The sequence below is a fragment of the Schistocerca serialis genome, chromosome 3 (assembly GCF_023864345.2).
Source record: "Schistocerca serialis cubense isolate TAMUIC-IGC-003099 chromosome 3, iqSchSeri2.2, whole genome shotgun sequence".
In the NCBI taxonomy this organism is placed as follows: domain Eukaryota; kingdom Metazoa; phylum Arthropoda; class Insecta; order Orthoptera; family Acrididae; genus Schistocerca; species Schistocerca serialis.
Genome location: NC_064640.1, coordinates 436,171,909 through 436,199,502, shown reverse-complemented (window position 1 = coordinate 436,199,502; position 27,594 = coordinate 436,171,909). Strand labels below are relative to the sequence as shown.

The following is a 27,594-nucleotide window of genomic DNA, read 5'->3' as shown; positions in this document are numbered from 1 at the left end:
GGTGGCGCGAGGCGCCGGCGCCACGTTTGAAACTGCCGCTCCCGCCTCCCTACAAGCGTTAAGCTTTCGTCGTTGCTTCCTTTCAACATCCAAAGCCTGCCCCAACGCCCTGTTCAGTGAGTATCTCCAGTCTCTGTTGATTCTAATCTCAGCCGCCGCTTTCCTGCCATACTGTGGGGCAACGAGCAGCAAGTTAGACCAGTGTTCCGGTCCGCCACCAAGATAAGAGATATGTTGCGCCCTTTTGAAGACGACATAGCACTTCGTGTACCCCTTGCGTTTGGTGTCCCTTTCGACTGCGGCAGCATCTTCACAGGCCAGACAATTCGCACAGTTGCAGACCGTTGCACCGAGCGCAAGAGACGTTAAACAGAGGGGGCTCGACAAGTCGGCCATAGCTAACCATTGCCTGGAAAACGGACACAAAGTGTGGTGTCACCGCCACACACCACACTTGCTGGGTGGTAGCCTTTAAATCGGCCGCGGTCCGTTAGTATACGTCGGATCCGCGTGTCGCCACTATCAGTGATTGCAGACCGAGCACCGCCACACGGCAGATCTAGAGAGACGTCCTAGCACTCGCCCCAGTTGTACAGCCGACTTTGCTAGCGATGGTTCACTGACAAATTACGCTCTCATTTGCCGAGACGATAGTTAGCATAGCCTTCAGCTACGTCATTTGCTACGACCTAGCAAGGCGCCATTATCATTTGCTATTTATCTTGTGACGCATGTACCGTCAGACCGATGTTCACCAATTATGGATTAAAGTTAAGTATTCCAGCAGCTACGTACGTTATTGGCTATATTCATTACCTTGTCCTGTTCCAGACCTCACGCCATCCTGCGTGAGCTTAAACGCGTGCCTTTCGGCTTCACCTCATAGTGACTTGGCTGTCTTGCCAAGTCACAACACAAAGTATAGTTTGAGAACACGAGAGTCTTGGCTCATGCCCCAACGTACTAGTATTCCGTTATAAAAGAGACGGCTGAGATAAGAATGAACAGCAACAGTTTTAACAGAGGCCAGGGGCACACACTGAGCAGGGCGCGGGGACGGGCTCTGGACGTCGGAAGGAAGCAACGACGGATGCTCCAACGCTTGTAGGGAGACGAGAGCGGCAGTCACTCGGTTCCGTGGTTGGCCGGAGCTGCTATGAGCTGCCCAACTCACCTTCCTCCGACGCGTCGCTTCGGCCCTCACTGTTCGATGCTAGCGGCCGTAATCGTGGGTGTACAAGGGGAAAATCGTTCCAGCCCTGGCAGTCAGTAGCTTTCTTTACTCCTGATCTCGATGGCGGAGATAACCACCGAGAGCTCGAGAATTTTATTCGAATTGACGCACCTTGAAAACAGAGAAGATTTTATTCAGACATGAAGCCGCGGAAGACTGCGAGGACAAATATGCTTTCAATTTTTGTGAAAATGAGCGTTACAGTCGGCTTTGAAATGTAACTTTCGTTTTCTTGCTCATCTTGTCATGCTGATCCCGGCGGGGTCAGGGATGTTCTCTGCCTCGTGGTGACTGGGTGTTGTGTGATGTCCTTAGGTTAGTTAGGTTTAAGTAGTTCTAAGTTCTAGGGGACTGATGACCATAGATGTTAAGTCCCATAGTGCTCAGAGACATTTGTCATGCTGACAGCTGCTTCTGACGCGAAAGGATTAACCAGTGTAACCATCGTCTTTAGGGGACAGCCGAATACTATAGTCACGTGCTCTTCGTGGAGGGCTCCTTGCATGTTCCTACGAGTAGGAATACAAACCATTTGCAATGCAGAAAAATTTTCATACGGGTTACAGGTGCCTAGGTCCTCACTCTCAGTAATACCGACCACAGTGATGTAATGAAACACTGCAGGGAACAAACAAGCATTCATTGGTAGGCTTTCGAAACCTTTAATACAACTCCACTAAATATGAATACAACATGTAGTATTTCCCGCGAGAGACAGGTGACGCCGAATTTGTTGTCCTTCAGCATCCTTAACAGTCAATAACTTCCACCACAGCTTCTTGTTCTGCCTAATTCCTTGCAGATTCTGGTACTGGTTGAATACACTAACCTCATTTTCAGTACAATAAATAAAGACAAACATGAGATACGAGTGCGCAGGCTATTCGTGGCGATTTTCACGCTTCCTTTTACATGGCACTTGGTTCGCTGTCATTTAACAACCGCTACTTACAGACGGTCCTTTCGACTGTTTGTACATCACTCAACGCGTAATTAATCTCCTTTCACCTACATATACAGTCATGCATTTTTTGACGCGGTAAAGAAACAGTCATACATGCCATAGAATTCGATGTTGATGATTTGTGCGTCAGCACGCTAAATAGCGTGCTCATCAACGCCCTACCATAAGATTTGTATTTCATCTTAGTCTTCTATACAGGGTGTCCCAGAAGGAATGGGCAATATTAAGGAATATGACAGGAACGATCATTCGAAGCAAAAACGTCTAGTAAACACAGGCATACCTTAAGGACTATGAACACTTTTTCACCCTCGCTACTGCAAAACACACCTCTTCCACTGAACACGTTCTTATAACCCTTAAGATATGCATTTTAGATTCCATACGTACTACGCAATTTTTTCTTGTTTTGATTCACACTACCTCCTCCCCAAATATGGAACACAAAGAGCTTGCAGTAGATGAAATTTGTTTCACACTATAGAGGATAAAGAAATGCTGATAGCTCATAAGGTATGCATTTTAGAAGCCATGTTTAGTAGGCTTTTTTACTTCGAATAATCGTTCCTGTCATATTCCTTAATATTGACCATTCTTCCTGAGACACCCTGTACATGTTTTATGCATCTTTTAAATATCTTTTCTGGTATTGTTAAAAACGTGTCAGCGATGTTAAAAATTTTGAATGAATTGCAGACTGAGAAATGAACTTCAGAAGCGTTGCATCTTTCGCATATGAATCTAACAGGCTCACTTATCTACGCAGCAAACCAACATAGAATTTTAGAAAAAAAGTAGATCTTTACACAAAACATCTCTCATAATCCTTTACCAAACGATCAAGTTCTATACTCTCCAGAATATTCAGTTCTCACAATGTAAACTTGTACTCACGAGAAACCGACCATCTCCGCTTTCAGATGCTTGTGACCTGAGATATAAAGCTCACACATGAGACATTTATGAAATATCGAAGCATGTCAGTCACATTTTCACTTCTTTCTTTTCTATATTTCCGTCTGTGATATCCTATTAGATGTCGATTGATATTTGATGCCTGATGATTGCTCAAAACGCAATGTGGTTAGCGCTTCTGGTAGTGTAGAGCTGTTATTAGTAATTTCTACAGGTACAAATGGAGACTACATTAGTATTCTTGTAGCTTTGTCATACGTCTGTGTAAGACCAACCGAAGTATAAACCACCAGACCCTCCATTATATTAGTATTACAAATACTACTTTCATTTAACTTTAAATTCTACAGTAGTATTTACTAATTATGCATACTGCCTTAGTTGAAATTGTTTCCTAAATGAAAAACTGTGTTACATGTCGTTATAAGACTACCCTAGAGGCTGTTCTTCGTCAGGCTTGCTGCAGAGTAACTTCTAATTTTCCTTTGACCCTGTTATTACAAGCATAAATGTATCTATATGTCTGATTTTGTGATTAGCTGCAGCGTCTTTTACTGAAGGATAGTTCTCAGTAGTATGTCAGAAAATTTACACCTTCTACTAACTAGTCTCTGTGGATTTTATTTCACTCAGTATTAACAGTTTAAATTAGATACTAGATTATTGTACTCTCCCTCATCTTACCTGCAATGTAAGATTTGATTTATTTAGTTATTTTCCATCAAATTTTATTCTGACTGGTTTGATTCTAAATGCGAGCACTTAGGTAAAAACATGTGAGGTTTGATGTTTTCGACTTGGTACATAACCTTTAGAGAAATAACCCTGTCTGCTATTTTGCTGCATTCATTTCTTGACACACTACATTGCTGACACATTATACACTGCCGGAAAAAAAATTAGTACACCTGGAAAGACGATGTCCGATGACACCATGTGCCACCTGGTGGATAGTAGATGTACTGACAATAGTTTCAGCGTCGTCCGCCAACAGATAGCATAGTGGCTATCTATGGCTACCCTTTAATTGCGAATGCTCACAACCAGAAGGCTCTGTGTAATGCAAACGTGTGAAGCAAGTAGGCAACCACGCCACGGAGACGCACTCGTCTTTCCTAAAACCAACTGAGCGACTTTGAAAGGGGTCCAGGTGTGACCTTCTGAGTGACGGGTGGTTCTTTCGGAGAATTGCCACAGGAGTTTGACGTGCTGAGTCAGCTGTGCACCGATGCTGGTATCAGTGGTCAGGTAAACATTCTCACGCCCTTCGACGAGGTTCTGGACGTCCATGCAGCACAGAAGCCTCTAGCCCGTCTTCCACTAGCACCACAGCATCGATGTGCACAGCTCGACTGGCGCCGTCAGGGGATCACTTGGAAGTTGGATTGGCGCGCCGTGGTCTTCAATGTTGAAAGCAAGTTCTGCTTGCACGCAAGTGATGGTCGTTTGTGCGTGCAATATAGACCTGGCGAGCGCCGTCTCGTAGGTTACATTCGTCCAAGACACAGTTGCCCGTACCCAGGCTTATGTTCTGGGTTGCAATAAGCTACAACTCTCGTACACCTTTGGTGTTTCTGGTGGGGACGCTGACTAGCGATCAGTACGTGCAGAATGTTGTTAGACCCCTTTCTTTAGCCATTCTTGCAACAGGAGGGTGATGTGTTGTTCCAACAAGATAATACCCACCCACCTACTGCCACTGGGTGATGTGTTGTTCCAACAAGATAATACCCACCCACGTACTGGCCCTGAGTCTCAATGTGATCTGCAAGACGTACAGCAACTTCCCTGGCCAGCATGATCTCCAGACTTGTCTCCATTGAGCATGTGTGGGGATATGATGGGGCAAGAAACTACTCGTGTGATTCGTCAACTAACAACTCTTACAGAACTCCGTGAACAGTTGGGGCAGGCGTGGCATGACTTATCCCAGGACAGTACTTGCCATCTGTACGATCGGCAGGATGCCAGAGTCAGCCCCTGGGTTGCGCCCATGGAGGCTACACCATTTACTAGCATGGGTGTTTCAGCATGCGGCGATGTCTGATACCTTAGAACCGCTTGTGCTATTGATCTGTAAACATAACTGTTTCATGTACTCCATATGCACTGTTGCAACAATAAATCTTGAGTGCATTCGAAACCTCTAAATGGGTGTACCATTTTTTTTTTCCAGCTGTGTATATTCAGCACAAGCTCAAATTAGTTAGTCATATATTAAGCATTAAATGATTTTCACATGTCGTTACCTATCAAAACGACTGCTACATACGTGACTCGTAACAATACGAAGACTATGTGTATTAGATTCACACCTCCAGCACTGACGGATCCTGCATAGCCGGCCGCGGTGGTCTAGCGGTTCTAGGCGCTCAGTCCGGAACCGCGCGACTGCTACGGTCGCAGGTTCGAATCCTGCCTCGGGCATGGATGTGTGTGATGTCCTTAGGTTAGCTAGGTTTAAGTAGTTCTAAGTTCTAGGGGACTGAGGACCACAGACGTTTAGTCCCATAGTGCTCAGAGCCATTTGAACCATTTGATCCTGCATAAACAGCGTGAATTTTGTTTCACATAGTCGTATTTACATGATTGTTTGCCAACAATGGCATCTAGATTGCTTAATATATATTTTACTTATTACTCTACGTGCCGTACTTGCGATTTCAGTGTTGCCAAACTGCCACTCTTTGACGTTCATTTGTACTAAAAATGTTGGCAGGTCGAAAATTTCAGACAGCGTTTCTTCATTGCCAGTATGCAAGAAATAGCGCTTGAGGTACGCTTCTAATGATCTCCTAATAGCACTCCAGGCTTCCTTAACAATCGTTTAAGTGCTCCAGTATTCCTGTTACTTGCTTGGTTTAGCAGGACACAATACAGGAGTGCATCGTAGATTTTCTAGGAGTCAAATAATACGATATCTATCCACAATATGCTGTCTATGTTGTCTGCAGATTTCTGAGATACAATAATGGAGAACTGTGTTTTATATAAAAGAAGGGAAGAAGATTAAGGTTTAACTTCTCGTTGTCAACGAGACGTCATTAGAGACTGATTACAGACTCAGATTGGGTATGGATGCAGATCCATATTGATCTTTTCCTTTTCAAACAGTTCCGGCATTTGCTTTGAGCGATTTAGGGAAAGTATGGGAAACCTAAATGTTTCAACCACTCTCCTCCCGCAAATGAATCCAGTGTATTTCCACCGTACCACTTTACTGTGTTTTACACAATTTGCTATCACAAAACCTGTAATCATTCTTATTTAGGAGTTGTTCGATCTTCCTAAAAGTTTTCGCACGTGACCACAAACATCTTCCATAATTATATAACAAAGAGGCACATTGTGAGTATAGCCTTATACTGAGGTGACGTAAGTCGTAGGATACCGATGTGCACCCATGCAGACGGTGGTTATATCGCGTACGCACGGCTATATTTACCAGTTCACTCTCAGTACTATTCATATCTACATCTACATCTATACTCCGCGAGCCACCTTACGGTGTGTGGCGGAGGGTACTTATTGTACCACTATCTGATCCCCCCTTCCCTGTTCCATTCACGAATTGTGCGTGGGAAGAACGACTGCTTGTAAGTCTCCGTATTTGCTCTAATTTCTCGGATCTTTTCGTTGTGATCATTACGCGAGATATATGTGGGCGGTAGTAATATGTTGCCCATCTCTTCCCGGAATGTGCTCTCTCGTAATTTCGATAATAAACCTCTCCGTATTGCGTAACGCCTTTCTTGAAGTGTCCGCCACTGGAGCTTGTTCAGCATCTCCGTAACGCTCTCGCGCTGACTAAATGTCCCCATGACGAATCGCGCTGCTTTTCGCTGGATCATGTCTATCTCTTCTATTAATCCAACCTGGTAAGGGTCCCATACTGATGAGCAATACTCAAGAATCGGACGAACAAGCGTTTTGTAAGCTACTTCTTTCGTCGATGAGTCACATTTTCTTAGAATTCTTCCTATGAATCTCAACCTGGCGCCTGCTTTTCCCACTATTTGTTTTATGTGATCATTCCACTTCAGATCGCTCCGGATAGTAACTCCTAAGTATTTTACGGTCGTTACCGCTTCCAATGATTTACCACCTATGGCATAATCGTACTGGAATGGATTTCTGCCCCTATGTATGCGCATTATATTACATTTATCTACGTTTAGGGAAAGCTGCCAGCTGTCGCACCATGCATTAATCCTCTGCAGGTCCTCCTGGAGTACGTACGAGTCTTCTGATGTTGCTACTTTCTTGTAGACAACCGTGTCATCTGCAAATAGCCTCACGGAGCTACCGATGTTGTCAACTAAGTCATTTATGTATATTGTAAACAATAAAGGTCCTATCACGCTTCCCTGCGGTACTCCCGAAATTACCTCTACATCTGCAGATTTTGAACCGTTAAGAATGACATGTTGTGTTCTTTCTTCTAGGAAATCCTGAATCCAATCACAAACCTGGTCCGATATTCCGTAAGCTCGTATTTTTTTCACTAAACGTAAGTGCGGAACCGTATCAAATGCCTTCCTGAAGTCCAGGAATACGGCATCAATCTGCTCGTCAGTGTCTACGGCACTGTGAATTTCTTGGGCAAATAGGGCGAGCTGAGTTTCACATGATCTCTGTTTGCGGAATCCATGTTGGTTATGATGAAGGAGATTTGTATTATCTAAGAACGTCATAATACGAGAACACAAAACATGTTCCATTATTCTACAACAGATTGACGTAAGCGAAATAGGCCTATAATTATTCGCATCTGATTTATGACCCTTCTTGAAAATGGGAACGACCTGCGCTTTCTTCCAGTCGCTAGGTACTTTACGTTCTTCCAGCGATCTACGATAAATTGCTGATAGAAAGGGGGCAAGTTCTTTAGCATAATCACTGTAGAATCTTAAGGGTATCTCGTCTGGTCCGGATGCTTTTCCGCTACTAAGTGATAGCAGTTGTTTTTCAATTCCGATATCGTTTATTTCAATATTTTCCATTTTGGCGTCCGTGCGACGGCTGAAGTCAGGGACCGTGTTACGATTTTCCGCAGTGAAACAGTTTCGGAACACTGAATTCAGTATTTCTGCCTTTCTTCGGTCGTCCTCTGTTTCGGCGCCATCAACACAGTTCTCTCCCCACATATTGACAGGTCTGAAAGAGTACGCAAAGTAATTAGTTAATGTGGAAGCTCGTATTATATTGTTTATTGCAACAGTCCTATTTCGACGTGATTGCCATCTTCAGGATATATCAGGGGGTCTGGTTATCCATACGACATCGATGTCTCAGTTGCTGTCACACTGCTGTATAAGTTTGCTCCTTTAATGTTGTCGGAGCTCTAGTAGGTGTATGATGTCAGAGTAATGTGGTAGCAATTGAGACATCGATGTCATATGCATATCAAGGCCACCTGATGTAACCTGATGATGTCCATCACGCCGAAATAGGCCTATTGTGATAAACAATGTAATCGAACAGAGCAGCGTCTTGACCTCATAGCATAATATATAACGTGGAAGCAATTAAATTATCTGTCTTGCAATACTTTCTCGCTGCAGAGACTGATACAGACGCAAATAAGCATTTAAAAATCACTAGTGTTTACACAAATAGAAAACTAAACATAGAACCGGCATCTGTATGTTCTTTGTTTAAGATACACAATTAAGTTTGTCTTCCACTTCAGATTGTTCTCGTTGCGTTGATACGTTTACAATAAATATTAGTTGTTGTTTTGCGCTTCATATTGTTTAAATGCCTTCAGGTACAATCCTTGCAAATGTGAGATAAGGAACTGGGAGCTTACAGATCTTTGAAAATCCATGAAATGTATAGATCCTTGACCACTCCTTACGAAAAAGGGATTTTGAAATGTACGAGCACAAACAACTGGTATTGCCTATAATTAAGGTTTCTAGCCCACAAATGTTTCGCGGCTGTGACCAACACATATGCAGTAAGTGTACATCCGCTTAGTACACAATGATACTTGGAATTAATGATAGTATGAACCCAGAAACAGAAAGAATAGCTGATGCTAATAGATTATAATCAGCCATTTGACATCCACTACTGAATAAAAACCACCTCCATATTTCTCCATACATTATGGTCTTCAGATACACAAATCCTTTTTGCTCCTGCATGATATCACCCACTGACCTTCCACTGTCGCCTTACTCTTTTTCTTTATCTGGAAACCAGTAAGGAACTTCCTTGTTCAACCTACTATCAATTTCTCTGGCTACGTGTCCTATCTACCTCCACTTAAATTTCATTACTGTCATAAACATGTGTTCCAATCCAGTCTGTTCCATGATCGATTTGTCTCATTATGTATTCTTCGGAGTTATTCCCATCATACATCTATCCACTGTTCGCTGTATAACCACCGATATATGAAAGTTTTTCACATTTAAGGTCTCTGTCTCACTGTGTAAGTCAAAACAGTAAACACAAACTAATTGAAAGTTTGCCTTTACAGACACATCAGTAGATTATTTTTGAGAACTCTTTCTAGTTTATCAAAAGCACTCCAGATTATTTATATTCTCCTATTTATATCTTTTCCTTTTCTCCAGAACTTGACATCAGCTCCCTCAATACAAAAACTCATTAACTGCCTCTATGACTTCATTTCTTTACAATTTATTGATTATGCCTTTCCTTCGTCTCATTGTAGTTGTTGAAGGTTATCTACACTACAAACAAACATGGCAGTGTCATCAGCAAAACTAAAGTAGCTCTGATATACACTGATCAGTCAAATCACTTTGACCACTGCCTGCCGCGGCGTTGGATGCTGCCTGGTGGCGCTGCGGGGAAGTGACGCGGTAACAAAAGTATGTAAGGGGAGGAGACGCGGACTGAGGATCACCCTAGCCTACATACGGGCTGCAAATAGGGAAATCCATTGAGGTAAGCGACTTTGACAAAAGTCAGACTCTTATTATGCACACCCTGTGTACGAGTATCTCGAAAACACAGGAAGAGGTAGAAGGGCCATGAAACTACTACTAGGCGTTCAATGGTTGGACGTCCACGACTCTTTACAGAATGGGAGGTTCGGAGGCCTGTCTGTTCTGTAAAACAGGATAGATGGTAATCTGTGGCATCTCTGCCGAAAGAGCACAACGCCGGTGCATGCGCAAGTGTTTTGGAGCACACCACCGTTCATCGTGTATTGTTGAACATGGAACTCTGGCAGCAGACCACCCCTATGTCTTCAGATGTTGACCCAAGATATCGTCAATTACGATTGCAGTGGGCACGGGACCATCGGGATTCGACCGTTGATCAATGGAAACGAGTCGGCTCTTCGGGTGAATCACATTTTTCTTGCACTACATCGATGGTCGTCTCCACAAGCGCCGTCATCGAAGTAAACGGCGGCTCGAAACGTGCAGCTCGCCACGGACGCGAACTGGTGGGAACAGTATCTCGCTATGGGAGACATTCTCCTGCGCTTGCATGGAACCTGTTGTAGTAATCGAAAACACGCTGACAGCTGCGAATCACCTGGATCCCGTCATGCTTGATGTCCTCTCCGACGGCGATGTCATCTTTCAGGGGTGTAATTGTCTGTGTCTCGTAGCCAGAACCGTGCTACAGTGGATTGAGGAGCATTATAGTGAATTCACGTTGATGTCTCGGCGACAAAATTCTCCTGATGTAAATCCTATGGAACCCATCTGTGTCGTTATCGGGCGCCATCACTGCGTTCACAAATCAGCGGCTCGTTATTTGCGTGAATTACATGATCTTTGCATAGACACCTAATGCCACGTACCTTCACGAACCTACCAATGAACTATCGGATCACTAATAGACAGAATCACTTATATCTTTAGTTCCAAACACAGGCAGACAAGCTATTAAGCAGGTCGTCATAATGTTTTGGCTTATCGGTGTACTCCATTAAGACGTGTTCCATTTCCATTTTACCAAATTCAGTAGCACCTAGGGATACTGGAGGTCCTTTTCGCACTCTTCCTTTATTTTTGAATTTCCCAGTATCCTGAAGAAGGGAAACACGATCTGTAGCACTGATTCAGTATTCTAAAATAGATCAAACCAATATGCTGTTTCCCAGGCACGGTGAACATAGATTTTGTTGAAAGATTTGTCAAAATGTCTCCCACATTGGTAATTAATACTCATTATCCAATCCTATAATTCTGTCAGTGTCTGACAAATTGTCTGCAGGAAATGGAATACTACAATAGTAGAAAGTCACCGTTAGAGACGACACACTCAGATAACTAGAATACTATATTAAGGGGAGTTAGAACGGAATTTTTTTTTTGACGCTTTCGGATTTTTATCTCATTATAAAAGTTGCAATTTTCCGAATAAAATGATATATACATTACTTATAAACTCATATGAGAAGTATTTTATTTTATTTTTTAAATATAATCTACACTGGTTGAAAATCTTAAAATTTTTACGCGCATTACTTCAAGATCTAATAAAATCGGTAATTTTTTGTATGGAAGGTTGTAGATTACTATGTTATAAAGGTTAAATTACGTGTTTCTTACGTGAGGATGGGCACCATGTTGAGGAAGTTGAAACAAAGTTTGATAAACAAGAAACTTTCGGGTGGTTAAACTATAAGAGGCAGGCTGACAAACAAAATGTTTGATGAACTACAGCAGTATTGTGGGACGGCCATTAGAAATAATACTGAGGATTTGTTGAAAATGAAGCAGGCAGTATGGGCTACCTTCTTCCACACACTGCCAACTGATGAAAAACCAGTACACCACCTTTGCCCTCCAGGACCTGATTCATGGTGCAATTACCGCAATGCCCAGTCCTCAAACAGTTCATACAGCCATAAACATTCCATCCCAGCAGCAGTCATGGATATCATAAAACCTATTTACAGAGACCTGACAAATCCTGAATTACTGAAGAAGTGTATACATGGTTAGACTCAAAATCCCAGTGAGTCGTTCACTAATATTGTATGTATTCGCTTACCAAAAAATGTTTTTGTTGGAATGAAGACACCAAAGTGGGAGGTCAGTGAGGCTGTTTTTGCTTTTAATGATGGCAACATTGGTAGGGTGAAAGTGCTACAGAATACGGGAATCAATCCTGGAGCAAACTGCATCAGAGAACTTGAAAGGATGGACAAGGCTCTCATTGATAAAGGAGAGTACGCAGCACCGTTGGCCACTAAGGAGTCTAGAAAGAAGAAGAAGAAAAACTTTGGTTAAACATCAAAAGGATGATATACAGTATGGTGCAGAGTGCTTCTGAGTGACTAAAATTTAAAAAAATTAGCATATATTAAGTGAGTTTCAATCTTTTGAAACTTTAGAAGCCGTTCCTGAAAATTTACAATTTCTGTTGTTTTTCCCTAAATCTAAGAAACCACTTCTAGTAGAGTATTCAGATTTTCAGTAAGAACATTCATATCCTGAGTCTACCGAATTGAAAGAAGAACATAATGTTATGCATAATTAAAATTATTTAGGATAACGCACAAAAAAGGACACAAAATTTTAACCGTGTAATTAAAAAATTGTATTTCCGAAATCAGTGGCTGAAATGCAATTATTGTAGTTCAGTAGACTCAGAACATACAGTTTAATGTCCCGTAAAAGTTTCATGTCAATGGCTACAGTGGTTCCTGAAACACATGGAAGCCAAGACACCAAATTTAACATTGTCGGGATAGTGCGTTCCAACTCCCCTTAAACCAAACAAGAGTACAGGGTGTTTAGTCAATCCCATTGTCCAGCTCGCACTGAAGCCGCGTTGTGCCGTCCCAAAGAACTTCCACATTACCAGTGCCAAAGACGTTTGATCGGTCGAGGACGAATGTACCTACATCAACTTCTAAAGCCATTCTGTTTCTTTGCTCGATGAAAATCCATTGTTTATTCTGTGTAATCGATAATAAGTTTGGCGAATATTGTGTACATTACAGAAAAAAGGTTGACAGGTACAGCAATTTTTTACATCCTACCTGTTTCCTTTCTCGTACAGTGGACAATTGCAACATTTTTCAGGTCAAGGAATTGTATGAAATAGCAAATATTTTGTAAATAACTTTACAATTTATATGTTTTTCTGAGTCATCTTTTGGGCTTTATTAACGTTTAAAGAAATCTTTGAATGCTTGTACAATTTTCCTCCATTGTTGGTTTCTGTGTCCTCCTCTAACTTAACTTGTGAAATGTGATACTTATTTAACATAACTTTCTGGTTTGTGTTACTTCTACATTTATTGTTTTCAGTTCTTTCTCAAACCACATTTTCGTTACACGTATATCTCACATCGTATTCAAGATATTTCCAAAAAGTTTTATTTACACGACATGTTCTATGATCTTCCTGCTTGAAAATCTTATTTCTTTTTTAATTGTTGCCTCATTCTATTTGACTTTTCTTTTCGTTTGTCTTCTATCAATCTGCCGTATCTTTTGCTGTTTGCCTTAGTACCTTTGTTACACAGTTGCCCTTTTTGTCTCTGTTGAGTTAATCTTCATTTTTATGATGTTCAACTTGTCTCATAATTTTCTCTGGTATAACTCCTTATCCTTAAATATAACGTACAAATTTGGTTTCCTGGCTGATGTGTTCGTTTCTTTTAGCTTTGTACTTATTTCTACTGCTCGATTATTAGTATATGATTACTTAGTAGTGTAGGACACAATCAGTACAATTTCTTTAGTGTTTAATAAAATACATTTAATTTTGTTTTAGGTGTTATTCGATCCTTGCCAAGTCTACTTTCTACTGGTATTAAGAATAAATGTGCCGTCCTTCTCAGCAAATTCTATTCTTGTATGACCTCTGACATTTCTGCTTCGTAATCAGCAGTTTCTTACTCCATAGTTTTTGTTCTACACTCCTGGAAATGGAAAAAAGAACACATTGACACCGGTGTGTCAGACCCACCATACTTGCTCCGGACACTGCGAGAGGGCTGTACAAGCAATGATCACACGCATGGCACAGCGGACACACCAGGAACCGCGGTGTTGGCCGTCGAATGGCGCTAGCTGCGCAGCATTTGTGCACCGCCGCCGTCAGTGTCAGCCAGTTTGCCGTGGCATACGGAGCTCCATCGCAGTCTTTAACACTGGTAGCATGCCGCGACAGCGTGGACGTGAACCGTATGTGCAGTTGACGGACTTTGAGCGAGGGCGTATAGTGGGCATGCGGGAGGCCGGGTGGACGTACCGCCGAATTGCTCAACACGTGGGGCGTGAGGTCTCCACAGTACATCGATGTTGTCGCCAGTGGTCGGCGGAAGGTGCACGTGCCCGTCGACCTGGGACCGGACCGCAGCGACGCACGGATGCACGCCAAGACCGTAGGATCCTACGCAGTGCCGTAGGGGACCGCACCGCCACTTCCCAGCAAATTAGGGACACTGTTGCTCCTGGGGTATCGGAGAGGACCATTCGCAACCGTCTCCATGAAGCTGGGCTACGGTCCCGCACACCCTTAGGCCGTCTTCCGCTCACACCCCAACATCGTGCAGCCCGCCTCCAGTGGTGTCGCGACAGGCGTGAATGGAGGGACGAATGGAGACGTGTCGTCTTCAGCGATGAGAGTCGCTTCTGCCTTGGTGCCAATGATGGTCGAATGCGTGTTTGGCGTCGTGCAGGTGAGCGCCACAATCAGGACTGCATACGACCGAGGCACACAGGGCCAACACCCGGCATCATGGTGTGGGGAGCGATCTCCTACACTGGCCGTACACCACTGGTGATCGTCGAGGGGACACTGAATAGTGCACGGTACATCCAAACCGTCATCGAACCCATCGTTCTACCATTCCTAGACCGGCAAGGGAACTTGCTGTTCCAACAGGACAATGCACGTCCGCATGTATCCCGTGCCACCCAACGTGCTCTAGAAGGTGTAAGTCAACTACCCTGGCCAGCAAGATCTCCGGATCTGTCCCCCATTGAGCATGTTTGGGACTGGATGAAGCGTCGTCTCACGCGGTCTGCACGTCCAGCACGAACGCTGGTCCAACTGAGGCGCCAGGTGGAAATGGCGTGGCAAGCCGTTCCACAGGACTACATCCAGCATCTCTACGATCGTCTCCATGGGAGAATAGCAGCCTGCATTGCTGCGAAAGGTGGATATACACTGTACTAGTGCCGACATTGTGCATGCTCTGTTGCCTGTGTCTATGTGCCTGTGGTTCTGTCAGTGTGATCATGTGATGTATCTGACCCCAGGAATGTGTCAATAAAGTTTCCCCTTCCTGGGACAATGAATTCACGGTGTTCTTATTTCAATTTCCAGGAGTGTGATTTTGCATCAATTCTCCATCTTGCAGTGGTATGTGATTTAATCTATGTATATGCAGTTTTATGTAGGAGTCTTTTACCTCTTCAACAGAATATTGGCATGATTAGTGAAAACACAGGTATGATTTCCAAGGAATGCTTTTCTTTATATTTAAAACAGTTCTAGCAGCTTTATCTGATACTTCTTCAATGCTTCCATCCAGATGGCTGCGTTGAAATTTTGAGACATTGCGATGAGTGTCACAGTCATCATCTTTGCCAGAAGATGATGATTGTAGTGCATCCACATACAGCCATTAATGTCTAGACTGGCAGTTTCACAGATAACACCTTAACGGTCGAAAACAGGAGCTATATACATGTCACATGTTGGAGTGTGGCTCGATGATTTCATTTCCAAGAACTGAACACCACACATAAATATGCGACCTCCTTTGATGATTGACATGATATACCCATCGACATGATGTACTTTGTCTCACTGATGTATAATATGGCGGTTTGCTGCACCATAATTTGTTAACATGGAGTCATCAGAGAATATAATACTTTTTAATGCGTTTCACAACTAATTAGGAGAAAATAACTCTCTGACTGATTTTTTTTTTCCATCCAGCTCCTGCGACAGTGACAGCTTACACATGTGAAACTTGTGACCATGCATTATTCGCTACACAGCTGTGAGGCTGTTTTAGGTGATCCGTATGTCAGCTTATGAAAAGCAGTCACTGGTATCAAACTCTTCCATATTTTCGCCTCTTTCTGGTCTTCGTCTATTGCCGCCAAGCTTTTTCAAACTGTTTGCTTGTCGAAGATGTTTTTCAGCGCGAAAGAACGCAGTGGTTGGTGATGCTTTTCGACCATGCTATTTCACATTTGCTATGTGCTGCTTCATCGGCATCATGTCGCCATTCACTGAGCATCAACAACATGTCAGTATACTCGTTGGATATGTATTCAACGTTTATCCCACGTTAGTATCCACTGTAGAACGAATACAGTTTATTGGTGGTATTAGATCTGCCTTCTATACGAAAGTGTAAAAATAAAATTCTAACCTAACGTGACCTCAAACAGCGTAGTGAGGAAGATTGTCGCTCCATGACGCAATTAACTTTGCGTCTCGTCCACAGGTCGTTTAGACTGCGCATATGGTTGTGCATTCAGGAAAATGAACACTAGTTTAAACACTTCACTTAGATTAATGTTCTGCCACCAGGACATCCATATGAACACAGGCAGTTTTATACAGCATTTTGAATCCACACCTAAAACTTTGAAGGCCTCCAGCTCATTATCTAAAATTGATAAAGAATTGAAGTAAATTAATTTGTACATAGTTGGTTTAAATAAATCAGTTACATGACAGGAAAAAATTATGTTCTATTTAAAAAATTATAACTCGTTACTGCAACTCTCTGGAAAACAACCAAATAAACTATTTACATAACTCTGCAGCAAGAATGTTCCAAGTAAATATTCCTTTCATTTATTATTTTGTGAGCTACCCAGAAAATACCTTACCTTACTAATCCTGTAAATGTATGTAGTGCTAGAGTGCTGCACCATTGTGTGTCCACGTTTTTGTGTTCTCATAAGACATCTCTCTTATCTAATTAACTGCCTTTTTTTGCAGGTGGTGTGCAGTCAGATGAAATCTATGGGCATTATGCAGTTGCAATGGCTGCTACAGCATTGTGTGTGTATTGAAACAATACTATAAAATGAGTGTTTCTGCTAAGACCAGACTCATATTTGTGACAATTGTTTCTTGACACATATACAAGCTACTGTGAATGAACTAAGTGATAATCTTTGCTGAAGTGAATGCAGAAATTGCATAACTGACCTCTTTGTATAGACATATATGTATAGATAGACATGTGCATGAGCTTCAAACAGTATATTTCACATCTACGACTTATTTTCAGGTATGAGCGCTGATGACATTGGAGAAAAAGTGTTTCAGGTGCTTACAGTACCTAATTACATTAACTACTGAGGTATTATAAATTTTCAGTATTTTCGATACATTTTGTTAAGTGGAAAACCGTTCATAAACTTACAGACAACTACTCTTAAAAAAAGACGACATAATTTACATTTTAAGCTAGCAGCTGATAAAAACAGCAACAGAAATTGACTATAGGGACCTGAACAGTTAATTTGTGCTTCAAGGATACAGGTTTTGCTCATGATCAATAGGTGCACTGATGTTAAACGTTAGTATTAGGTTGGAACAGGGCTTATTGATGATCTATATTTTTTTTATTTTGCCTACACTCCTCACAACGATTCTTGTATATGCTCACACATTTCACAATACAGAGGGCAGCTTCAATATTACTGTGTGAGAATCTGTCAGAAAACTAAATTGTAAAGTGTAACTAAGACACAAATGGGTTGGAATATTGCTAGCTGAAATATATTTAACTCTTTGAACGGCTAATAAGATATCACATATATTAGTCATCTATTTTTTCTATGCACTTTTTCTTTTTATCTCATTATGTGGATACATGTACAATAGGTAGAAGCCCTAAGTCTATTGTAAACAGCTGTATATTACATGTAATTGCTTTTTATTCAGTTAATATTTGTAAGTGTAGACATATTTTTATATGGTTAAATAATATTATGCTAACTGCTTGCACATGTGCTGATTGTATATACTAATTAGAGGAATTATACAACTGACATAAACTCTGCATGATGCAGACAGTCATCCTTTCATTAAAACAAAAGTGAAGATTTCTGTTTATTTGTTGGCCATAGCAACAAAGACAGAATTGAGACTGGAATTATATCTGGCTGTATCAGATCTATTGCTTTGTAATTAGCTTCACTCTTAGGTTAAAAAAATGCACATAAATAAAGTTATGTTATTTACAATGACTCATTTCTATAGCACTGAGATTTACCAATTGTATGAAATTGTTTACGTATCCACTAAACTCAAGTAATGGATATCTTTTGTACAGTAATAACTGATTTGTCATTTATTAGACTAATTTTTTAAAATACTCATCCAATAATATATTACAAGTGCCAGTTCAATAGATCAGCAGATACATTTCTTTCTATTTATAGAGACACTTTCTTTTGTCTTATTTACATCTATACATCATCACTTTCAGATTCAGTTTACTTGTTGCCTGACATCAGCATCTTTGTTACCTTTATTTTCTTTGTTTCCTATTCTAGGGATCCACACTTTATCTTCCAGCTGATCGTCTTTGATTTATAATAAAGGCACAGTACTGTTGTTTGACAACCAACAGTAAATTATTCTTTCTTCTTCTATTTCTCAGTGAATCTTCTTGAATCATTCATACTCATCAGTATTATAACAGGATCCTCAGTTTTTTTTCTGTTTTCGTGTGTCTCTAATAGCATGTGCTATTATGTGTCTCTGATTTCATGCACTATTAACAAATGTGGTACTAATTTTTATTTTGGCTCTGTCATTCAGAATATACCATGAATAAACTGCTGGAGATAATCAACACTACATTCAATATATCAGGTCAAATGTGTAATTACTGTATATACTCCATTGCACCTAGAAAGAGATACTAAAGTATGAAGAACATCTTTGTGGAGACATATTAACTCAGACCATAATCTACTAATGTTGAAATGGAAGCTGAAATTTTAAATAAGTGAAACTGTATGAGGAGACAGAACATTAACAGAATGAAGAGGAAAGTGTGAATTCCATATTTTTAGACATTGTAACCAGAAAAACATATGGTAGATGACGCACAGTGATGAGGAGTAAGTGAATAAATAACAATAGCTATGAATAGCGTATAATTGCAAGCAGGAAAAGTATCAGGGGTAACTGAAGAAATATTCGATCATGACAATGAAAATACAACACAGAAGCAGGTGCACCATGTTGACTGAATGAGATATATGGCAGGCACCCAAATTACATTGAGTGAAAGTGTAAAACAGTCAAACATAATACTGAAAATAAGGATGAATAAGGGTAATCTAGAACAGCCACGAATGAGACACACTGACGTGAAGTAAAATTTAATAACAAAACAGACAGACAAGAATGAGAAACAAAAATTAAATAAGTAAACAATGGCACATATTCTGTAGTATCACTCATACTGAATTAAATGGAGCTTCAGGAAACAATATACAAATATTCAGCTTTTGGATGTCAAGTAATAAAGTCATAAAAATATACTGAATGTTAGTATGCCAAGAAGGTATGGCCTAGAAGTATAACAGAGACTGAAGGCTTTTCTGCAACAGCAGGCAATGAGTTTGTATTTAGAACAATTAATATGTTGCTCACTAAGGCCTATACTTGATTGGCAGTCCAGAGCTACAATACTGTAATCTTTTTATATATCAAGAGTCAAAACTTGCAATATTGGATGGTATTTGCAGCATAATTAGCAGGTTAGAATACTAGTGATGGATGCAATTTTCATCAGAAAAATTTGGCTAGTGAAGAGAGCAGATATGGGAGTATAACATCTACAATTATCAGTTCTGGCGCCAATATCTTTGATTACATTTCATGCCTCATTAGATTATCTTCTTGGGTTATTGCATGGGGCTGTAATGCAATGCAGTTTCTCAGTGCTTTTACCTATAGCAAGCCATTTGCCAGTACTATGTGTTACGTACTTTCTATTTTATACTTATCTATGAAAACACAAGCAGAATACTACTTTATGCAAGAATTTATCAGAGTCAGTTAAATATTACTCTTATGTGTCAGATATATTCACACAGAGGTCAGTCAAAGACAGTGGCAAACCCCAACCATTTTCCATCACTACCTAAATTCGTTAGTAAGAGTTATCTTCCCATTTCATCAAAGAGCTGATTTGAACATGATTCCAGAAATAAATAAGATGCTTTCACAATTGTGGAAATTTGTTTGAGGAATTGGAACAAGAAAATTGCTCAATGTACTGAATATTATAAAGTCATTAATAAGTGCAAACTACACTTAGAGTTCTAGAAAAACTCTTTCTTTAACCATTTTTCCACTGAGGCAGCGCAGTGCTTTAGCCACATTTTTCTCACTAATATTCATTATCACTATCCTTTATCTGTATACTGATACCTTGATTCAAAGTTCAAAATTTTAAACTGTGTTACAGTGCAACAGTTTGTGTTTTGTGAACTGAAAGATAATACAGTAATAACTGAAACTCATTTTAAATTTACAGATAGTATATCTGGTGGCTTATGTCTTTTGTTTGTCTCTTTTTCCACATTTAATTAACTTAACAACTGATCACTGCAGTAATCTTTTACAACTATGAAGACATTCTTCATTGAATATCATGGTTGTCAGATTTCTAGTAAACTGAAATGTAATACAAGATTATTGCTTTCCATGTACTGAATGTAAAACCTATTCTTTTTTGTAGTTTTTAGTAGACATCAAATCATTATACAGACTACTTATGCATACATTGATTTAGACAAGTTACTCTGAAAATATGTAAAACCTCTATATGAGAGTGGAATAATAATGTTTTCAAGTATGCCTGACAGTCTTAGTTAGAATTCTATATAATTGAGCTTTAAATTAGCTATGAATACAAATAAATTCACTGACACAAGGCAGCTTTTGCTGTTCTTATGTAAGAAACATCGGTTTGCAGTTTAATTTCTAAATGTTTGTTTAGTAAGTGTTAAAATTAATATTTGAAATGTAACAGGCATTTGGACTGTCATATCTGCTCACCATGTGTGAACAACAAAGTTGATATTGGTCAACAAATGCAAGAAATGTCACTGTTATGTCTGAAAAAATTTCTACTCATTTATGATCAAGAGTCATTCTACAACAAAGATGAAATTTTGTATTTACTGATGCTATGGTGTGAATGGTGTTAAAGTAACTTTTATTATTCACATTCTGGCCTTGGAACAGCTTCTTATGAAATTATATTTCTGTCTAGCCAGATTCAAGTACGCTCTCGCCATGTTAAACGCTGAGTCACATCTAAACCCAGCTAATCATTTTATAAAATATTTATTACTTTCAGATTAATTGCTACTTTATTTTGTACAGCAATAATGCAGCTGAATTATCAGTTTTAATTCCATGCCCTATCATGTGCAGCATTTTAGCTCAAGTTAGTTTTAATGGTATGGATGAATTAAAATGTTCCTGATATTGGCCTCAACATTACTATGCCTATACTCAGGGTAAAAAATTCAGTGTTTGTTCCTCATTCTTTTACTTGATGGATTTTAGTCCACATAAAGACAATCAACTAAAACAAAGTCAGTATTCTTCATTTAAGTAGTAGGGTAGCATTTCTAACTAGCCATTGCCATTTTCTGGAAATTATTTTTAATGCTGATGGACTTTGAGAAAAATTTAGTGTTTATTCATATGCATTGACTGCCAAAATATCTTTGTTACGTTATTTCTTCCTTATAGACCTTTGCTGCAAGTATGATTATAGTGCAATTATTTGTTACTATGCACTTTTTATTATCTTAATCCTTATTATCTTAATCCTTATTTCTGACTAACTGCTGTTAGTCCAGTTGATGTACTCATAACAAATTTTAATATTCTGTTTACATTCTCTTAGAAAATCAACATGACTTATTTGTTGCCAACTATTTAATGCCAACATGTAAAATAAAGTCTAAGTACATAACTGATCTCATGCATATCTTGCATCTGTAATTTTCATATATAATCACTGATGTGACCTATTCCTCACTGTTCCTTAATATGTAACTGAATTCAGACTGCATGTCAACATGTGAAGCTGTTCTCAGTTTCCCTTGCAGAGTTTTTATGGATTATTGTCGCTGTTGATATCATCATTACTATTGTATTATAAGAATGGCAACTTTTTGTGCTGAATAGCAGGAAAACTAGGAAAAATATTCATAGAATAATTGCATGATTGCTGTGTCATAATCACATGCATGTATGAAATATGCTGTGAAAAATTTGATGTCATATTATCCTGAGAGACAGACTCCCTCTTATTTCTATATATCCATGTATTGTTGTTGTATTTAGATGTATTGTCTTTTGTGAACATCAATTGTATTCTCTGTGAAATGGTATGGTATTTAACATTTCACTTTAATAATATGAAGATACTTGGTGTCAATAGTACTAAAGATGCTACCTTGAATGTACACAATGTTTCTGTGATATACTTTACTGTGAATATTGATGTAAAATGTGTGAGAAAATCAATCGTCTTATTTTGTATTTTCTATTGCTTATTCTGACACAAACATATAATTATTATATAATATATTATTTGCATGTGAATGTTAAGTGTACACATTATTTGGTGTTATTAAAATATCTGGAATAACATAATTTCTCAGAGTTTTTCAAATGTCAGCAATATATATGCAACTTCCTTCCTCAACTGAAATTTTGTAATCGCTAAGCCTGTAACAACTATGTGTTCATCTCAGTTGATTTATAGTCATCTTACTATCAGTCTGTCACAAAAAGAAGCAATATTTGTTAAATATATAGCAGCCTGTTAAGTCTTTTAAAAACTAGTAATGCAGTATAAAGAATTTAAGTATCAACAGAGGAATAAACCAGTGACCTACTTCAGGGGAGAAGACAGTAGAACTACAATTTAGTTCCGGTTTTCAGAAATAGTTAGATAAAAGTTTATGTGGGCTCAAAACACCATTTCCACAAAGTTTTCATCTGAATACTCATTTAATGTTCTCATTTTTTTCTTATTTCTTGCAGAGAAGTGAAGCATAATGCATCAATCTCTGAAAGAGAAATTTATGATATAAGAAGTCACGTCTATCTTACACGTGGTATTGTTTGTCGTCAAAGTGGTTTTCCGATTCCCAGAAACATGTAAAAACATTTTGCTGAAGACCAATTCTATGATAGGCTTTGAGAACTAAACTACAAAGGAAAGTTCTGAGCGTATTGTACCTTTTGGTGCATATGCACTGATGAACCAAAACATTATGACTACTGCCCTCACGAGGTTGAATGTCTTTTGGTGGTGTTGTGGGCACGTGACGTTGCAAGGAAAGAACGTAAACGGAAGAGAGACGAACGGTCAGTCATTATAGCGAAGAAACAGGCTACAAATGCGGAAATCCAATGACATAAGCGGTTTTGAGAAAGAGCATATTTTTGTGCCGCTGCGGCTTGAAAAGAGAATCTTTGAAACGGTGAAACTGGTTACCTGGTGGCGTACTACTGTCGTAAGCACCTACGCAAAGTGGCTGAAGAATGGTGAAATAACGAGTAGGCAGTATGGTATTGGACAATTGCGTTTTATCACAAAATCCAGAGGTCGGAGGACCTTCCCCCCCCCCCCCTCCCACCCCCACCCACCACTCTCCTGTGTGCTCCAGGATAGGCAGTCATCTGTGGCAGATCTGACGATAGAGTACAATGCTGGTACAGGCACAAATGTTTCGGAGCACACCGTTCAGCACACATTGAGCTCCACATCACACCACCCCTACAAGTTCCTGTGTTGACTCAACGACATCGTCAAATATGATTGCAGTGGGCACAGCATCACCGAGTTTTCACAATGGATCAATAGAAACGTATCACCTGTCGAATGAATCACGTTTCTTGTTACAGCAGGTCAATGACTGGGTCCTTACACGCCACAGATGCAAGCCGGAGAGAGCAGAACTATGCTATGAGGTACAGTGAGTCGGGCTTCCAAGCCCCCTGTGGTGGTAATCGAAGGCATCGTGACAGCAGTGAAGTACATGAACATTATTGTGGACCACCTCCATCACTTCATGCTTGAAGTCATCCCCTATGGCGATGACATCTTCGAGCAGGATAACTTCCCCTGTTGCACGGTCAGTATTACGCTCCAGTGGTTTGAGAGACATTACAGGAAACTCACACTGATGTCTTGGCCAGCAAATGTGCCTGATCTGAACCCATTGGAACACACATCAGGCGCGAGCTGTGTGCCCGTGAACCACCATACCGTAATTTGTGGGAATTGCTTGACCCGTGCATAGACATCTGGTGCCATGTACTTCTGGAATCCTGTCAAGGACTTTTAATCTATGCCAAGCAGAATCTCTGTTGTGCTGTGTTTGAAAAGTGGAACTACACGCTATTCACATGTTTTGGCTCATTGGTGTCCTTGTTTGATATAAAGTCCTCAAAAGAGTTCATACCACCCTCACGACTTTCATTATTGTCTTTCTTTTATTACAAACCTCTTTTCTCAGTTCTTTTTTTTCTTCAGAAAATCTACCTGTGTAATAAACCTGTATTTTCAACGCAGTTCAGTAGAGTACACTGTGTCTCCGATAATGGATGGTACAGTGTGGTTTCAATACACTGTTCAGTCTGTCAACATGTCTCAAAGCATAATTTAACATTTACATCGTTGTGTCAGCACGGTAAACTATCCGGCGAATTAGCCTACACCATAGCGATGTCACTAGAAAATTCAGTCGTTGTCATGAGACACAAAATATAGAAAATCTGTCTTGTAACGGTCGCTAACGGTCAAGAACCACACATGATGACCACTATACCGAAATTATATCTCGCAGATACGCCTAGGAAAATGTAACAGAACTTAACACTGCCTGTTTGAAGGCAAGTGGGAGGGTTGTGTCCATCAGACTTCGCGGAACCGTTTTAACATGGTTAATTTCGCCTCTTGGCGTCTATTACATCTAGGGATGCGAAGAAGACGGGCTGAATCTTGATTAATAGCGTCAGACTCCCTATTCTGAGAGCGCAAGGTTTTTCTGACGCCATACGACCGCCGTAAAAGAGTCTGGAAGCAGTCGCGTAGTAATGCTGTCTCAGGTATGCAGTTACATGAGTTCATTATATGAAGGAGAGTCAGTCATATTTTGGATCGGTATCATGTACAAATCTCATACGACTCTCATCACAAGCTAGGATAATGAGAGGGCTGTGTATTATCAGGGCGGATTCCTCCACCCTGCTGTATGTCTCCGCAGAAAATACTTTGTCCTTTCATGTCCCGATGTGACAATCTTCATCAAATGTATTACTTTTGATAACCTAACTGTTATGTGTTGAACATGGAAGTTCCACGTTAGTTGTTGTCACCCATATTGCTTAAAAATTTGTATTTTTTTGTTTCTATTTTTTCAGGCTTCGATAGACTAAACCACGTATTCTAGGTCTTTTTTACTTTTAATAGTAAACCATTTGAATTAAACCATAATACTGCACTCACTTTCAGCGAATACATACTGCTGACAAGGTCTTCAAATACGGGGGCGTGGCTTACAGACAGAAAGTTTTATCATCTATGTACATGTACGTCTCTACATTAGTGTTTTCCCTTAAGTCATTTATTTGTACAAAGAATGGAAGAGGCCCTAATTTAGATTCCTGTGGCACCCCGTGTGGAACGTTAAGTGTGTCTGGTAACTGACTTCCTGAACTCACCACCTGCTTGCTTTTATTGAGGAATAATTTGATTAGTTTTAAACTTACACCACAAATCCATAGTACTCACTTTTAGAGAGGAAAGCGGAGTGGATTTTACAGTCGAGGGCCTTACTCAGATCGGAGAAGGTTACCTTTGTGTGAGCATAGTCCTAAACATTAATAAAATGTCCCTCACTAAGAGCGCTACGGCATACACAGCTGATTTTTTCTTGCTGCAACCAAACTGTGAAGTACTTAACACGTTGTTCTGTTCTAGATACACATACGTTTGCTGATACATGATACAGGGTGTTTCAAAAATGACCGGTATATTTGAAGCGGCAATAAAAACTAAACGAGCAGCGATAGAAATACACTGTTTGTTGCAATACGCGTGGGACAACAGTACATTTTCAGGCAGACAAACTTTCGAAATTACAGTAGTTACAATTTTCAACAACAGATAGCGCTGCGGTCTGGGAAACTCTATAGTACGATATTTTCCACATATCCACCATGCGTAGCAATAATATGGCGTAGTCTCTGAATGAAATTACCCGAAACCCTTGACAACACGTCTGGCGGAATGGCTTCACATGCAGATGAGATGTACTGCTTCAGCTGTTCAATTGTTTCTGGATTCTGGCGGTACACCTGGTCTTTCAAGTGTCCCCACAGAAAGAAGTCACAGGGGTTCATGTCTGGCGAATAGGGATGCCAATCCACGCCGCCTCCTGTATGTTTCGGATAGCCCAAAGCAATCACACGATCATCGAAATATTCATTCAGGAAATTAAAGACGTCGGCCGTGCGATGTGGCCGGGCACCATCTTGCATAAACCACGAGGTGTTCGCAGTGTCATCTAAGGCAGTTTGTACCCCCACAAATTCACGAAGAATGTCCAGATAGCGTGATGCAGTAATCGTTTCGGATCTGAAAAATGGGCCAATGATTCCTTTGGAAGAAATGGCGGCCCAGACCAGTGCTTTTTGAGGATGCAGGGACGATGGGACTGCAACATGGGGCTTTTCGGTTCCCCATATGCGCCAGTTCTGTTTATTGACGAAGCCATCCAGGTAAAAATAAGCTTCGTCAGTAAACCAAATGCTGCCCACATGCATATCGCCGTCATCAATCCTGTGCACTATATCGTTAGCGAATGTCTCTCGTGCAGCAATGGTAGCGGCGCTGAGGGGTTGCCACGTTTGAATTTTGTATGGATAGAGGTGTAAACTCTGGCGCATGAGACGATACATGGACGTTGGCGTCATTTGGACCGCAGCTGCAACACGGCGAACGGAAACCCGAGGCCGCTGTTGGATCACCTGCTGCACTAGCTGCGCGTTGCCCTCTGTGGTTGCCGTACGCGGTCGCCCTACCTTTCCAGCACGTTCATCCGTCACGTTCCCAGTCCGTTGAAATTTTTCAGACAGATCCTTTATTGTATCGCTTTTCGGTCCTTTGGTTACATTAAACCTCCGTTGAAAACTTCGTCTTGTTGCAACAACACTGTGTTCTAGGCGGTGGAATTCCAACACCAGAAAAATCCTCTGTTATAAGGAATAAACCATGTTGTCTACAACACACTTGCACGTTGTGAACAGCACACGCTTACAGCAGAAAGACGACGTACAGAATGGCGCACCCACAGACTGCGTTGTCTTCTATATCTTTCACATCACTTGCAGCGCCATCTGTTGTTGAAAATTGTAACTACTGTAATTTCGAAAGTTTGTCCGCCTGAAAATGTACTGTTGTCCCAAGCATATTGCAACAAAC

General features: G+C 40.5%; 1 protein-coding gene across 1 annotated transcript in view; it reads left to right on the top strand.

Annotated features, from left to right (window-relative positions):
- Nucleotides 1–25,542, top strand: part of LOC126470909 (Golgi-associated plant pathogenesis-related protein 1-like) — a 140,755-nt gene extending 115,213 nt beyond the window's left edge. Inside the window, exon 6 of the mRNA XM_050098939.1 lies at nucleotides 25,533–25,542. Coding sequence (XP_049954896.1) covers nucleotides 25,533–25,542 — 10 coding nt within the window. The remainder of the gene's footprint in view (nucleotides 1–25,532) is intronic.
- The last annotated feature ends 2,052 nt before the right edge of the window (nucleotides 25,543–27,594 follow it).